Source organism: Psammomys obesus, unplaced genomic scaffold (genome assembly GCF_907164565.1).
Source record: "Psammomys obesus unplaced genomic scaffold, mPsaObe1.curated_primary_1811, whole genome shotgun sequence".
NCBI lineage: Eukaryota > Metazoa > Chordata > Mammalia > Rodentia > Muridae > Psammomys > Psammomys obesus.
This window is the reverse complement of record NW_026596131.1, coordinates 1,959,710-1,977,527: the sequence shown is the minus strand read 5'-3', so window position 1 is coordinate 1,977,527 and position 17,818 is coordinate 1,959,710. Positions and strand designations below refer to the sequence as shown.

The 17,818-nt window shown below is 39.6% G+C and overlaps 1 protein-coding gene across 6 annotated transcripts in view; it reads right to left on the bottom strand.

Annotated features, from left to right (window-relative positions):
• The window catches only part of Tanc2 (tetratricopeptide repeat, ankyrin repeat and coiled-coil containing 2), a 311,126-nt gene that overhangs the window by 83,679 nt on the left and 209,629 nt on the right, over positions 1-17,818 (bottom strand). For all 6 annotated transcript variants that reach the window (XM_055592099.1, XM_055592101.1, XM_055592102.1 and 3 more), the window contains 2 exons: positions 5,228-5,509; positions 189-322 (listed from right to left, as the gene is read on the bottom strand). In XM_055592099.1, the coding sequence (XP_055448074.1) occupies positions 189-322; positions 5,228-5,509 (416 nt within the window). The remainder of the gene's footprint in view (positions 1-188; positions 323-5,227; positions 5,510-17,818) is intronic.

Genomic DNA, 17,818 nt, shown 5'->3' with positions numbered 1-17,818 from the left:
ATATATATATATATTTTTTTTTTTTTTTTTTTTTTTTTTTTTTTTTTGTAGGAACTGAACAATGAAAAGAAAACCAAAAGAGTAAAGGGAGAAACTTTTCTTCATGTTCTCATGAATCTCTTTTGTGCTTTGTTCTTGTTGGTGCTGAGTGGAGCTAACAGACCTCCAACCTGGGTATCCTACTGTACCTGTGAGGCAAGTCTTCGCATGGCTTCTTCCTGCCGCCTGCGCATTTCCGGAGTTCCTGGGCAGCTTCCACTGGTAATAGATGAATGGGCTGAAGGTGCTTGGGTGAGTGGTAGCTCTCTGTTGGCATCCACATCTAAATTAAAAAGATGGGATGTTTAATCAGAGAATCACAAAACTCTAGACCAGTGGTTTCCAATGTTCCTAATGTTGCAACCCTTTAATGAAGTTCCTCATGTTGTGGTGACCCCTAACCATAAAATTATTTTTGTCGCTAATCCATAACTCTAATTTTGCTGCTGTTATTATGAAACATACTACACAAATATCTGTGTTTTCTGACTGTCTCAGGCGACCCCTGTGAAAGGATCAGTTGATCCCCAAAGGACTTGCAACCCATGGGTTGAGAGCCACTGCTCTGTATAGACTAAGGAATATTAAAATAATTCTGTTCTATAACCCAGGGATTTCACTCCTAGCTCTATACCCAAGTGAAGTAAAAAGCACACATCTAAACAGAAGCTTGCACATCAATGTCCAGAGAAGCATGAAAGTAAAAAGTCAGATGTCCATCAATCAATGAATGGATAAAACCCGCTATGTCCATACAGTGAACTACTACTTGGTCATGAAAGGAAATGAGATCTACACACCTGCTACAACACAGATGAGAGCACGCCAACCCACAAATCTCAAGTATATAAAATGTTCAGGTGGAGAAATCCATAGCTATAGGTAATGGAGGGGCTTTTGAGGGTAAGAGATGGGGAGTTTGAAGAAAGTGGGGAGTTACAACTGAGAGACACAAGTTTTAGTGGGATCAAAGTGTTCCAGAATTAGGTCATGGTGACCGTGATACAATCTTTGAATGTATTAAAATGCACAACTGAGCATTTTATTTTGAGATAGAGCACCACTAGGTATGCAGATTTCACTATGTGCACAGTACAGGCTCACACAGAACTCTTAGCCATTGCCCTGCTTCAGCTCCCTGTGTCCTGGGATTGCAGGCATGAGATACTATGTTCATTTTTACATTTATTCATTTGTTTGTTTATTTCAGGCTGATTTCTACCCTGTTCTCAGCTTGGTCTCAGTTGATCTTTGATCTTTCTGCTCTGCCTCCTGAGTGCTGGGATTACAGGTGCGCACCATGCCACTTCAGAACTGAGCATTTTAAGTGGGTAAAATAAGACTCAAAAGAAAAATAAACTTTTAAAATTTTCAATGGTTCCTGCTAGTGGTAGGACGTATCTTTGGGTTTAACAAAAAAACCCAGACTTCTTAGTCATAGAACTGGACTATAACTTACAGGGGTGTTTAAAATATTGTAGTGTGTTTATGCTGCCACTGAAAGCTACATGAAGGCTAAGCTTCAAGCGGTATGTTACAAAGTATTAGAAAATGAACAAAAGGAAAATGCATTATTTGTTAGAAATTATAGAATCAAAACAGTTTAGAAAATATTTTAAAAACAGGCACCGAAAAAAAAAAAAAGCCAAAACCTATCTGCAGCTATTGGGTGGACAACAGCTACTGAAAAGAAGAACTAGAAGAAAGTGGTTATTTAATTTTGTGTCAGCAAAAACGAGCTTAGATTTCTTCCATTCAGCTGTGATGGAGTAGATTTCTTGGTCACCCTGCAATGACTGCAAGGAAGAGAGTACAAGAGATGACAGTGAGGAGTTCTGAAGAAATAGGTGACACTTTAAGCTGAGTTAAAGTTTAACGACTATTACATTTGCTGGTTTACTCTTGCCCATGGCTCTATTGCTTTGTTTGGAATTTGATTTTTGAGTAATTACTATGCAAATACTTTGTCTCTGGATATTCTCTTTTGCAGAAGTCCTCCTTTTTGTCTGAGAGTCTTACTTTTTGTTTGGCATTCAGAAAACAGTAGGAATAAAAGCTAACAGATAAGCACAAGTCAGCATACTCAGCAAACTAGCAAAACAGACTTCTGAAACGAGCAGAGGAGAGATCAATTAGTTTAGCAGCTGTTTGGAGGTTTGGCAGCCGCTGACGAATGTTAAATCCAAGTAACTGCACTGGGACCTCCAGTGATAGGACAATACAGTCATGTATCAGAATTTCCCCACCCACTCCATTGAGTAGACCTGTAGTGGAAGCAATAATATCTGAATGACACAACAGGTCTATTATCACAAAATATATTTGCTCTTGCTGTGTGTTGGGGGGGGGGTTGATGAAAGCACAGAATGATGGGAGAGTCATATCTGTGAAAGTAGGTGGAAAGCAAAATGACAGATTAGTGTCTGCCTTGACAGTTTTTCTCTACCTTCTAAAGAAAATGACAAGGAGGGGGCAGGCTGCCAAGTTGACGGGGGAAAGGAGAGCTATGCAGTGAGTACTGCAGGCTAAACTGCTCATCACATCTCTGCAGCAGTACTGCTCAGTGTGGAGGAGGCAGAAGAAAGAACAACACATGATACACAGACATAAATCAAAAACTGTTACTTTGCAGTTTTTCATTATGACTGTAACTGTATCAAGGCATTGTTGCCTGAGGGTTCAGACAGCCAGTGGGATTCCAAATAAATCTACCCAAGTTTAATATACGGTAAACTGTAGAAAATTAGGTCAAACCTCTGACATTCTTATTCCTTAACCAAAGAACTTCTGCTGTTTCAGGCAGTATTTCTGGTGTCAGCTCATGTAATAACAGATTCATGCTGAAGAACAGCTTGTATGCTGGAGAGGTGGGTAGGCGGTTAACGGTGCTTGTTGCTCTTACAAAGGACTCAGGACTCAGGACCCAGGACGCAGGATCAATTCCTAGTGCGCATGTGGCAGTTCACAGCCACGTGTGACTCTGGTTCAAGGGGATGCGGTGTCCTTGTCTGACATTTGTGTGCACCAAGCACAGGTGTGGGGCACAGACTACATGTAGGCAAAACACATATATAAAATTTATTAATCTGTTTTTTGAGCTACAAAAAACAGAAAAAAATAACTTACATTAGATCAGCAAAATACCTTTGACTCTTCTCTAAGAAACTGGTTCATTGAGGATGGTAGAGGCAGAAGGTAGTTTGACCACCAACAGATTACAACAAGAATTACTTTGCATAAGACAACGCTGGTTCTGTGTAGCTGTGACACAGAGAGCACCATCTACTACTCTACGTTCTCCTACTTCTTTTTCTAGTCTTGAAAGTTAACTAAAGGACCATGCCTACAGCACCAACAATGAAGATCACTGCATAAACGGGGAGTGTTTTTCACTGTTTTTAGAAATTCCCAAGAGATAAAAGGCAGCAGGTATTGGAGAACAATAATTAATTACTTTTGAAAAATCTGCTTTGAAGAGCATACAGACTGTTTTCTATTTACTTTTGTTCTTCCAGGATAATGTGCAGACCTCAGATACTTTGCTTTTAGACAAAGCAGCTATCCTTGGCTTTGGGATTTATCTTCTGTCAGGCATGATCCTGCCACTGCTATCTGCCACACTGATATACTGAGAAGTCAGAGAAAATGTTAGCCATTCAGTTTTTCTTTCTGGTACACTCAAATAGCTTAACTCCGGGACTACTCAGATAAGCAGTAGTATGGTGTGATAGATATTTAAGCACTTGAAGGAAAATACTGGAATAGGTGTGGAAATTCACTTCCAACCATGAAGACATGTTCTTTGAATCAACATTTCAGCACAGAAGCTATTTTAAAATTCCTCTTTTTCATTATCACTGTTCTTTGCTGTATAAAGAGCTGGACTCTATTTCAGGTATGCTGACCAAGTACTGTCACTGAACTACATTCTTATCCCCATAGCCGTTCTCAACAATCAGCTAGTCACACTTCATTAAGCAGACAATAAAACTGAGATCCAAAGAATTAATGCAAACTTAAGGTCACACAGTACCATATAGTCAACTTCACTGCTGTGGCACAATCCCAAGTTCTTGACTCTCACAACACTATGTCCATCTACCTTAGAAGCATTTCACTTAAGAACACGAACAAGGTATTCTTAAGAGTTCTTAATATCATATCATCTTATTCGTAAGTTTTCTTTTTAGACATCAGCTCCTTTTACTTGTCAGGTATTCTTAAGTATACAATCATTTCTTTGATATGGGGCTTGCTAAGCAATTTCAAAAGGAAGGTAAGATATCTGGAAGATATTCAGTGAGTGTCTGTTAGGTTTGTAGGCCCTGTGATTATTATAGTCTCATACAAACTATTTCCAGTGGTTGTTGTACAAAGTGTGTAGTGGGCTGTATTATCAATTTGGACCAACAGAATAAAGCCTTCCTTTTCTGTTCTCCTAAAACCATCAAGGAGGGGCAGAACGGTTTACACAGGAAGAACTTTTACACATATCCATTTACTTTCTTTCCTCAATTGAGTTTTACTATAAGAAAAGGCAGCCTAGGAGTATTTTGAAATCAGGCTGCTTTGCTTCCATATGTATGGGCTGGAAGAAGCCCTGTGAGTCTCCGATCACTTATCTGCGAAATGAAGACAACAGTACTACTTCACTGAACTGATAATGATAGAATGGATTAATACCTGAAAAGCTCTTAGAGACTATGTGACACATAGCAGGTACTATGTGACTGACAAATATGTCATCAAGATGCCAGTGGTAACTGACCATGAGCTTGCGATGAAGGGGACTGTCTACACATGAGAACTTTCCAACTTTCCACAAGGAAGCAAACAAAACCCTCCAAGGACACAGCGGAGCAGCATGACTGACAGTAGTTGCAAAGGAATGAAGATTACAAACAGACTGGGCTGTCGTTTAGCAAGAAGTGCACACAGTAGCCCCTGACAATGACAGACACATATGACTCTACAGAAAGCTGCTGGAGTCACTATCCAAAAGACAGACCAGCCAGCAGGTAAGCATCAGTTTGTTCCACAGAAAGGTTTCTCCTGTTTCACTTTGATGACTATTGGGAGTGCGGGCTAGATATTCACTGAGTATCATGATCTTTCAACGCACTTTGACTCATTGGTCCTCACATGGACAAAAACTGGGCAGCTTTCACTTGTAAGAAGGAATACGTACGTTTGGGGGAGGCGTGTGGGCTGTCAGAGGCGATCTGTCTCATCCGTGTACCATGGCAGCTGAGGGCCACCAGTCTGGAGATGATAGCAGTTTTGCCGAACCCAATGTTTCCCACAATCACTACTCCTTGGTTCACGTTGTCATTTGAACTCTGGAGCTGAACATCGATCTCATGGAATACCCAATCTCGGCCAACAAACACTGACTCTGTAGTAATGCTGGGCACTTCAAAGAGCAGAGGCTTCAGGGAGATATCGGGAGGTCGGTAAGGTGCAAAGCGAACTGGAAGGAACAAGAAGAGACACCAGAACTTAGTTTAAACACTCATCATTGAGAGAAATAGAGGGGGAAAAGCAGTTTAAGGCTACTAGAGTGACAGTAGGATGGTTTTGGGCTTTTCAGGAAATAAAAAAATTCTGAAAGTTCTGAACAATTCAGGTATGCTAGAGCCATCAGACACTCCAGAGGGCAGAACACAAAAAATAGTAAGACACAAAGGACTCACTGACAACAGTAAGAAAATCAGGGCAGTCTTAAAAACATCGCTAAACAACAGAAATGCCCCTCACACCAGCAACCAGTGGGGATGCACAAGGAGGGAAAGGGTCCTAAAGAATGCTTCTGGACCTGGGGAGTGTCTTTGAGATGCTAGAAAAAGGGAGAGCTAGCATTCTTCAGGAGAGGCCTGGCCGCTGCTGGTCTCCCTCAACCTGATAGCTCCTTACTAACCATCAGGTACATATTTCAATATTTAATAACCAAAACGATTGAAATAACCAGTATGTAAGTTGGAAATTAGTCCCATAGGAAAGCAATGCAAAATTAATAGGCTTGTATAGTTCTTTAAAAAGACAAAATAAGAAAATGAGAAGAGTAGCCTCTTAGTCCATGACATTTTGTTTTTAACATAACATTTATTGCATTAATCATATTATGCCGGTCATATATACTTATTAAAGACGACGTATTCAGGTCTTTGTCTTCTAAAAGGCAAGAGTTATGCAATGTTTTCAATTATGCTCTCATTTTGAAGTATGGTATATAAACGATTTTCTCTCTAAAATTAATAAATTATTCCTCTGACAGTTTAAATTATCACAAATTTGATATACTTCATGTTACTTATATTGGGGTTGTTTCAAAGTTACTGAGTTTGTTCTAGCTAAGCCTGTTTCTGTGCTCTACACTGATTTAGTTGTTATATATTATGTGATAATAAAATCTACCATTTTTTTTTTTAGATTAAAAAAACGAAGCTCCAAAAAATAATTTCAGAACTAATTTGAAGTTTATCTTAGGAAGTTTTGTTCATTTCATTTATTTAGTTATCCAGGAATATTCCATTCAAGGTTTTCACTAGACTAAATCTTTTTTAAGATTAAAAAGGTATGTATATGTATGTATGCAAGGCTGTAGATGTCTATGTATCACATGTGAACGGGTGGCCACGAGGCCAGAGAGTGTCAGCTCTCCGGAGTTGCAATTAAAGGCATATGTGAGCTGCTTGATGTGAGTGCTGAGAAATGAAGCTGGACCCTCTGCAAAAGCAGGAAGCATTCTTAACCACTGAGCCATCTCTCCAGCTCCCAGAGTCTACTTTGTTATTAACATACCATAATATATCTTCATAAACAGAGGTAAAGAATTTGTCTTAGCAGATTACACATTACATATTTGAAAGTGATACTTAAATTTCAGTGTTATTTAAAAACACCAGATAAAGGCCAGGAATGTGTCTTAGCAGTAAGACCACTTGCTGCTCTTTCAGAGGGCCTGGGTTTGGTTCCCATTACATGGCAGCTCACAACTCCCTATAACCAGTTCTAGGAGAACTGAGTCCCTTTTCTGGCTTCTGTGGGTACCTGCACACGCGTATTACAGACAGACAGACAGACAGACAGACACACACACACACACACACACACACACTGCACACACACACAGGCACAAACATAAAATAAAATAAACCTTAAAAAACCCAGATAATTCACAGAACAATGTAGAAAGCAAACATTTAAAAATTTTTATCTTTGAAGTGGGGCACGGTGACCCATGACTTAAATCCCAGCACGTGGGAGGTAGAAGCAGAGAAATATTGAGTTCAAGGCCAGTCCAGTCTACATATCAAGTTCCAGGACAGCCAAGAATATATAGTGAAACCTTGTCCCAAGGAAAAAAAATCAAAGAAATACAAAGTAAAGCAAATAATATATACTATTTAAAAAATAATATAGTTTTGGTACATTATATTTTTTCTCAGTATATGTTTTGATACCCTGCTGGGTAGACTCTTTCAGAAGCCCCCTTTTAAAAAAATTTTTATTAATTACAGTTTATTCACTTTGTATCCCAGCTGTAGCTCTCTCTTCCATCCCCTTCCAATTCCACCCTCCTTCCCTCTTCTTTTCCCATGCCCCTCCCCCAGTCCAATGATAGGGGAGGTCCTCCTCCCCTTCCATCTAACCCTAGTCTATCAGGTCTTATCAGGACTGGCTGCATTGTCTTCCTCTATGGCCTGGCAAGGCTGCTCCCCCCTCAGGGGGAGGTGATCAAAGAGCCAGCCCATGAGTTCATGTCAGAGACAGTCCCTGTTCCTATTATTGGGAAATCCTCTTGGACACTGAGTTGCCATTGGCTACTTCCCTGCACTCTGCAGAAAGTTTGGCTATGAATATCAGCATATGTTTAGATACCCTGATGGGTAGAGTCTTTCAGAGGCCCTCTGTGATAGGCTCCTGTCCTATTCCCTGTTTTCTCCCTCTTCTGATGTCCATCTCGTTTGCCTTTCTGAATGATGATTGAACATCTTACCAGGGTCCTCCTTCTTGATTAGCTTCCTTAGGTGTACATATTTTAATGTGATTATCCTATATTATATGTCTAATATCCACTTATAAGTGAGTCTGCATTTTTTGGAAAAATTAGTGCTTTCAATTTTACTGGTAGACTTATTGTCTAACTTGTAGGCAAATAAATAGTAATACACAGTAAATGCCACTTTGACCTTAAGATTCTGTTTAAAATTTTATTCTTTTATTTTATTTATTTATCTATCTATCTATCTATCTATCTATCTATCTATCTATCTATCTATCTATTTTGGTTTTTCGAGACAGGGTTTCGCTGTGTAGCCAAGTCTGCTCTGGATCTCACTCTGTAGACGAGGCTTGCCTCAAACTCACAAAGCTCTGCCTGCCTCAGTCTCCCAAGTGCTGGGATTAAAAGCGTGTGCCACCAATGCCTGGCAAGAAATTGATTCTAAAGAAATAATTCAAATCACACCCAGACTGACATTCTTGGTAGCATGTATGATTTTAGATTATATAAATATTAACACATTAAATAATATGAAATTTGCAGAATTGTGAATGTGTATATTTATGACATAAAATAGAATACATATTATTACATTTAAAGTATATGCAATGGAAGGTATTATACACAAATAAAACACAGTCAAGGACATCTTTGATATAATTTTCTAAATAATAACTTTTCAATGTGAATTTTCATTATATTAAAAAGAACTCAGGCTGGGGTGATGAAACTACTAAGGTGCCTGATGCACAGGATGAGGGCCTGAGTTTAGATTCCCAGGACCTGGTAAAAGGCGGTGCTGTGGCATTCGTCTATAACCCCAGAGCTAGGGAAAAGGAGGCAAGTAACTTCATCGAGCTGACTGGTTAGCAGTTAGACAAACTGATGAGCTCCACGTTCTGAGAGAGCCCTTGCCTAAAACAGAACAAAACAAGCGGGGAGTGCTGGAGGAAGACACGCAGTACTGACTTCTTACTCCCACTGCACAGGGACATACACTACAAACGTACATGTTTTAAAAAAGCCTGAAACTAAACTGTAATCTTACACACACATAGCGTAAGGATGGTCCATAATGACGTAACTAAATCAAACAATCAAATGAACAGTAAGTTGAAGAAGCACGTTTATACTCTGGGTGCTTTTTTTTTTTTCCTGTAATCAATATGCATACATGTGAAAAATACATATTTACTTTATGATTTAAAAATTTTTTAACCTACATATTTCATATCTCTAGTCAAGAAAGGGGGTCCTGCAGTGATTGATACCCCAACCAAGGACCATGCATGAGAGGACCTAAAATCCGGCTCAGATGTAGCCCATAACTCAGTATCCAAGTGGTGTCCCTAGTAATGGGACCAAGGGCTGTTTCTGACTTGAACTCAGTTGCAAGCTCTCTGAACACCTCCCCTGGGGGGGTAGGGGTGGAGTGCAGCCTTGCCAGGCCAAAAAAGAAGACAATGTAGCCAGCCCTGATGAGACCTGGCAGGCTAGGGTCAGATAGAAGGGGAGGAGGACCTCCCCTATCAGTGGACTGGGGGGGGGGCATGGGAGGAAATGAGGAAGGATGGGATTGGGAGGGGACAAGGGAGGGGGCCACAGCCAAGATACAAAGTGAATAAATTGTAATAAATGATAATAATAATTAAAAAAAGAAAGTAAAAAAAAAACCCAAACAAACCCAGAGATCTGAAATGAGCAAAAATTTGATGTATTACAGAATGATTGAAATATAAAAATCAGCTCTTTCTGTCAGGATGGTTTGATTGTCAGATTAAGCACGTGACTTACACCTCCCTTATGGCAATGGCTTACTGAAGGGGGTCTAACACAAGGGTGACATCACTGAAGAAAGGAAAGACACCTTGAAGGCTTCCTACTGCAGAAGTCCTGGAAAATGCTAAGAGGATATGAAGTAGGGAGATGCCAATAAAAACGGAAAGAATGGAGTGGTATAAGACTTGCCGAAAGCAAGTCTCTTGTAAAGGAAAAATAAATCTTGACATTTTTCTAGTTTCAAATCTAAGGGCTTATGGAAGTGAGAAGAATCCAAATCTTGTTATAAAATGAGATTTTGTCACTGTGTAGAAATAGTTTTCTTACTTTAAAGTTTTCTTCTAAATATGAATTAGAAACAAATCAACACGTAGGGAGAAAGAATTAAAACTTGAGACACATTGGAATATGCTCAAATTGAAAATTTTAACTCAAGTAATCAATACCATCTGCTGAATTAATCTCTACAGAAAAATTAAAGACTTGTACCACATTCTGTAGTGATTGTGTGGCAGTTTTATGCCCACCTAAGTACTGCACTGAGTTTGAACTCCACAGAGCATCAAAATCTAGTAGAATCCTACACTTGTTTCCCTAATGTTACATAGGCCACTGGGAGGAGGCATATGTGAAGGATTAGGTCTGAATGCCTAAGACAGGTGGGCTGGAAATTAGTATCATGTTATATAAAGGGCAGAGAGTGCTTGCTCACATAGGAAAGATAGAAAGGCTGAAAAGGAGTAGAGTTCACAAGATTTGCATTAGCAAAACACAGGTAGTAAAATGGCGCCTTTCTCTTTCATATTTGTAGCTCTGACTGACATGAGAACGACCAGTGCTGGCACTGGACCTGACTGAAGACAAAAAGGACCATATTACTCCTTACATAAGAGTCTCCAGTGGTCCTCTACTCCTTCCCATGGGCCTGAAAGATCTTCCCAAGCCTCTGGATGATCTGGACCCCTTCCTAATATAAAAGAATCTCTAGGTCCAAGCTACTCCGGTCCTCTGGTTCCCACCTGCTATGCTCACTACTTAAGGGTTCCTTCTTTGGCTGTTCACCTGGTAAGCTCTTTTTTTATTCTTCAGGTTTTACTTTAAATATTACTCTATCAGAGAGGTTTCCTTTGATAACTTTATAAAGTGTGTTCCTCTATTGCCATAATTTTCTTTATGCAAAAGGCTTCTATCAGAAACAGATTTGTTTCTATCAGTGATTTAACAAAATACCATTTTATTTCCTTTTCTCACATTGTAATCTAATACAACAGCTTACTTTTGTTTGTTGTTTCCTTATTTATTCTCATTTCCTTAATTACAGTGTAAGCTCTACAGAGGCAGGAGCCATTACCTTATCAACAACATATACAGAATATGAGGTCTACAGTAAAGCATCAAGAAATACTTTTTGGGTGAATGAATACTGAAGAAGGGACCCACTCTAGGAAATTGCATTGGAAGGATTTTCATATATTAGGAGTAGAGAACAGTGAAGTGTTTTGTCACTGTACCAGAGTCCACACATGTCTCCAGAATGTAATTAAAATGAAAATCCTGTTTTTAAGACTCAAATTTGCATACCCAAAGTTTGGGCAGAGTGCAAGGAATTTTATGGAAGAAGGGGAAGATAAAAAGACCTGGAGGAGATGGGAGCTCCACAAGGAGACCAACAGAACCAACAAAATCTGGGCCCAGGGGTCTTTGCAAAGACTGCTACTCCAACCAAGGACCATGCCTGAAGATAACATAGAACTGCACAGATATAGCCCATTGCAGCTCAGTCTCCAAGTGGATTGCCTAGTAAGGGGAACAGGGATAGTTTCTGACATGAACTCAGTGACTGGCTCTTTGATCACCTCCCCCTGATGGGGGAACAGCCTTACCAGGTCACAGAGGAAGACAATGCAGCCAGTCCTGATGAGACCTGATAGGCTAGGGTCAGATGGAGGACCTCCCCTATCAGTGGACTAGGGGAGGGGCATGGAGAAGATGAGGGAGGAAGGGTGGGCCTGGGAGGGAATGAGGGAGGGGACTATAGCTGGGATAAAAAGTGAATGAACTGTAATTTATATAAAAATAAAAAATAAACAAAAAACCAAAGTGAATAAATAATAAATAAATAAAAAAGCCAATAAAGAATACAAAGTTTGGAGGCCACAAAAAAAAAAAAAAAAAAAAAGAATCAAACTTGCCCTAGCAATCTCAGCTTGCTCCTAAGCTTGAGTATTTTTCCTTTAAAAGATTTCTTATCTTAGTCACCTGTGTTGACTCCTAAGAGTTCCCACTTCCCTCCTTCAGGCTTTCCCTGTTAATTCTTCAGCTTTGGACCTGGCTTTTCTAACTTTACTTACTGTCTCAGACATCTCATATTGTGTTGGGCCTGATAAGTCCTGATGCATCTACCTGAGCCTGGCTCGAGTTTGGAGACCTGTGTTTAGCTTCTGATTTAAGAGGCGCCACTTCCAAACAAAAGTGTTTTAGCATATCGACCCAGGAAATATTGAATATGATATCAGAACAATTTTCGTTACAATGATTACATTATTCCTTTTAAAAGTTCTAATGGCCCCTTCTGCCGTAAGAAATCTAAAAGTCCTCAGCAGATTCTCGGAATCTGTAATGTAATTCAACTCTTGTTTACTCCTTTTGCTTTTATTTTATTTTGAGACAGAGTCTCTCATTGCACAGGCTACAATCCTCCTGCCTCAGCCTCACATCTGGTTTATAAAGTACTAGGGATCAAATACTATTAACTGAGCTGCATCACCAGCCCTCTTATTTTAACTTAAACCTGCTGCTTCCTTTCACAGTGTATGTTTAGTTCAGCTGGTTTAAAGTCTTTGCCTGCCAAAGTCTAATGTCTCAGATTCTTCAGAATAATTTTTGTCAGTTTAATTTTTCTGATGAATAGAAATATGTAATTTTTTATGTCTTTTAATTTTTTTGAGAAGTTCAGTTTGAATATTATTATGTGGTAAGTAGGCAGAGATTCTGAGTTCTTCCTTTGAAGACTTGCTATTGTTCCTTGTTTCAATAGTATAGCCCTTTCATGTGACTTTTCCAAAGTAGTAGTGGTCATTATTTTGAGACAAAGTCTCAATATATTGCTCAGATTGGTCTCACACTCCTGGGCTCAGGCATGCTTTCTACTTCAGCCTCCCAAAGCCAGGACTCCAAGAGCATGCCACTGTGCCTTGCTCTCTCAAACAGTTTTACAAAGACTATTTCCTTGTCAGCTGGTCTCTAAAGTCTCTGTTCCACTATCCTGACAGTTAACTTGGAGTCTTAAAGATTCATCAAATGTTGAAATTAAATATCATTTTAATTTAACATCCTCCTGGTTAAGTTTTGCTTAAATTCTAGAGAGGTGAAATGCTGAACAGTTAGTTTTGACAGTTTGTGGCTCTTTGAATGAACGGACTGATTCCTGAGTACTCCTCATCACTTTCTTCTTTTTTGCTATAAAATGCATTTACTCCATTGCAACTTAGACAAAATAGAGAATGTGTGAATGTGTACATCAGTTAAAACACAAAAGTAATCGATATGTAGAATTTTACAATTTTTTTGAATTAAATTTTTATTTTTAATATTAATTATAGTTTATTCACTTTGTATCTCAGCTGTAGGCCCCTCCTTCATTTCCTCCCAATCCCATCCTCCCTTCCTCATCTCCTCCCATGCCCCTCTCCAAGTCCACTGATAGGGAAGGTCTTCCTCCCCTTCCCTCTGACCCTAGTCTATCAGGTCACATCAGGAGTGGCTGCATTGTCTTCATCTGTGGCCGGGTAAGGCTGCTCCCCCATGAGGGGGAGGAGGTCAAAGAGCCAACCACTGAGTTTGTGTCAGAAACAGTCCCTGTTCCCCTACTTGGGAACCCACTTGGATACTGAGCTTCCATGCACTACATCTAATCCTACAGATACTTGGTTTTTGACAAAGAAGCCAAAACCATTCAATGGAAAAAAGACAGCATCTTCAACAAATGGTGCTGGTCTAACTGGATGTCTACTTGTAGGAAAATGCAAATAGATCCATACTTATCACCCTACACAAAACTAAAGTCCAAGTGGATCAAAGATCTCAACATAAAACCAGAGACACTAAATCAGTTAGAAGAAAAAGTGGAGAAGAGCCTAGAACTCATTGGCACAGGAGACAACTTCCTGAACAGAACACCAACAGCACAGGCTCTAAGAGCAACAATCAATAAATGGGATCTCATGAAACTAAAAAGCTTCTGTAAAGCAATGGACACTGTCATCAGAACAAAACGACAGCCTACAGACTGGAAAAGGATCTTCACCAACCCTCTATCTGACAGAGGGCTAATATCCAAAATATATAAAGAACTAAAGAAGTTAAAAAGCAATAAATCAAGTAATCCAATTTAAAAAATGGGGTACATAGCTAAACAGAGAATTCTCTGTAGAGAGAAACACTTAAAGAAATGTTCAACGTCCTTAGTCATCAGGGAGATGAAAATCAAAATGACCCTGAGAGTTCACCTTACACCCATCAGAATGGTTAAGATCAAATCCTCATCACCTTCTGTCATTTGCTTCATGGCTAACAATTTGGAGGGGTTCTTGAATATCTGAGTACTCTTCCTAGAGGACAGAAGTGGGTAATGAGGAGGGGAAGAAGCTGGGTAGGAAGAGGGAGAAAGAAAGTGTGAGCTGGCTGTTTCAGAACTCCAGAGAGGATGGAGAAAATACAAGGAACATATGGCATGGCCTATTGATACATGCCTTAAGGAGGTAAAAAGGAAGTGAGGGCAATCCTTGCTCAGGCCTGCCTCAGGGGTGAGCTCTTCTGATCAGAAGAGAAATCATGGACTTTCACAAAATTTTTGTAATATTTTTATAGATGTGTTCATCTATTTAGTGTAGAGAAATTTTAATTTGGAACATGGCTGCTCTGGCAAGAGATCACATCCAAAGATCTTCTAGGTCTGTATAATCAGGGTGGACTACAAACATATCTTTAATCTAGGAGACAGAGGCAAGCAGATTTGAGTTCAAGGACAGCCTGGTATAGAGTAAGTTTCAGGTAAATAAAAGTTTAGGCCCAGGCGTGGTGGTACATGCCTTTAATACCAAACAATGGAGGTAAAGTTAGTTCGTAGAAAGAACTACCTATGTTTGAAAGTGATGGCTAATCGAGTGGCAGTAAAAGTGATGAATCAGAGAAAGGTTCCTCATGGCAACGAGAGGAAAAGGAATCTATTTAAGGGAGCAACACAGAGAATGAGAGAGAAAGGAGGCAGTCTTATTGGGAGAGTTTTACAGAGACAGGTTAGATAAGAAAACAAGCTAGACACAAGTGAAGACAGAATGAGCCAGAAAATGAGAGAAGCCAGAAAGATTAGGAAAGACTGCTGGAGTTAGTTTGAGGCCAAGCAGAGCAATTCAGAGACCAAGGGAAAAGCCAGACTGAATAAGTCAGCAGGAAGAGGAGTTTGAGCCGAACAGCTGAGTTGAACCAGCAAGCCCAGAGCTTAGTAAGACAAGATAGTGTGAGCTTAATAAGCAGTAAGTCTCAGAGGCCTAGATTAGATGTACAGAGGTTAGAAGCTTCTAGGTCTAGGTGTAGGTTAGATGGAGGCAATAATCCTCCGAGACAACAATTGAAGCAGGCAAATAAAAGTTCTTTTTACAGTTTAGGACCAGAGACCTAAGTCCATATATCTGATTTCAGAATTTGAATAAAACCCTAATTGTGACTGCAAGATCCCGGCCTTTTCTATTATATTGCATCTTCTCCACAGGATGTGAGCATTACATGAAGATTAATTAAGCTTATCACTGTTTGTCTCCTAACTGTCTTTGTACTTGCCTTTGAGAATTACATTTGGGCTGAGGAGATAGGTCTGTGGAAAAAGAGTGCCTGCTGTTCAAACACGAAGACTCGAGTTCAGAGCCTTGGCACTTGTGTGAGAAGCCTGTGTGGCTCTGCATGACTGTGGGAGGAAGGAGACGCGCTTGGGCAGAGATTGCATTCCCAGTGAGAGTAGTTACTGAGAGGCTGAGCTGCAGACTTAGCTCTTTGCGTCTAAGGTTACTTTAAATTTTGCTTTCATGAATCTGACCAATGCTAATTTATAATCCGGAGTAAGTAGGAATGATTCAATGTAAACGTTTGTTTTAGAGACTAATTCAATTACGGTAACTTCTGGCGCTGGGCATGATGGCACATGCCCGTAAGCTCAGTATTTGAGAGGCAGTGTCAGGAGAACCACTTCAAGTTGGAGGTCAGCTTAGGCTACATAGAGAGTCCTAGGTCAGCACTGGTACAGAGTGTGACAGGATAACACTCTCCTACTGACATAATGCTGCATCACATCTTATCCTGCTGAGAAGGCTCTGACATTTTAAAAAGTTATTTTAAAATTTTTCTAAAAATGTAATATATTCACAAAACTCTCAAGAGAAGAACACAGACAAAATTAGACCAGTTCCATATGGTAAAACAACTGCAAGCACCAAGAACAGCCAAGAAACAGTTTCTGTACCTCATCACCTAGGACTTTGTCAGACTGACGTTAAAAGAAAGCCTTATTTTTAATGTACCCAATCATAAATTTAGGATGGGACTGTGGGCCAGGGAAGTAACAACTATTCTGTCAGAGTCATTCGTAATGAATGTTTCTCTATTTCGGATATCAGCTAGTTTCAAAGAGCTTTTCCACAGAAGAAACCACCAACATATTCCACTGAGAAGTCACTACTGCAACTGCAGTGGCCCCATGGGAAAAAGAAGACTTAATTTGTACTATTCAATGACAGTATGTAGCTTTCCCACTGCTGGCACAGACAGCATTCCCAGAGAAGCAAGAAGGCAGAAGACGATCCCACCAAACCCTTTTAAAAATATTCCAGTAAACTATACTATCCGAATTTACTTTCAAATGCTTGTAGGACAGGTAAAGTATGATGTGAGTAGATGAAAAGATATACAGTAAGAAAAGATAAAATCAAGGTGGTGGGCATATAAACACTGATTAATTTCTCAACTCTGTATATCTGAAAAAATTTTCAGCAAAATAATATGTTGAAAAAACATTTTAACAAAGCATCCAAATAAGATGAACTTTGAAAAAACTTTTTCAAGGGATGTGAGAACCACGCTCTTCAACTTGTCGGATAGCTCAGTGGATAAAGGTGCTTGCCACCAGATCTGATCAGAGTTCAAGCCCCAGGCCCCACATGGCAGAAGGAGGGAACTGACTCCCACAGGAACATGTTAGGGTGCATGCTCAAGCCCACATGCTCACACAGATGCATACAAAATGAACAAACAAATGCAGCCCCAAACCATTCGGACTCAGTTAGGGTGTGCATCTTTTCGATGTAAATTATGCTTCTTGTGGCAACATATCAACCATTTCTAGGACTGTTCTCTTACGGGCTCATCAGTAGTTACAATTATATATTTAGGTTTATAGAAAAAAAAAAGTCTTTATTTTTTTTAAGGCAAGGGTAAACCTTAAAATAAAAACCAAATAAACCAATGATGTACTAAAGTTAACAAACCTGCTCATCCAAATAAAAACATAAAAACTTACATAAATACAACATAAATAAGAACAGCTAAAGAAGGAGAAGAGATAGAAGGGAAAGTAGGCACGAGAGCTCTCAACGGCTTTTGACTAAAGCATACTTACCCGTGGAAAACAACATGAGTCACTTTAAATGAAGTCAGTTACAGGACTGGCAGAAGAAAGGTTGTACATAACATAGACAGACCCTATGCTACGAATGAAAGCACAGCTGTACTAGCTTGCATCCTTCCGTAATGAATTCAAAGCCTACCTTGGAAGCACCTCAGTTCCTCAGAGTAAAAAATAACTTCAGGCTCATTCTTAAGGTTCATGCATACAATTCTCTACATAGAATAAGAGATGGAACACCCATGTCTCAAACAAAAACCTGAAAATGTTTTTCATTCACTCACTCACTCACTCACTCACTCACTCACTCACTCACTCACTCA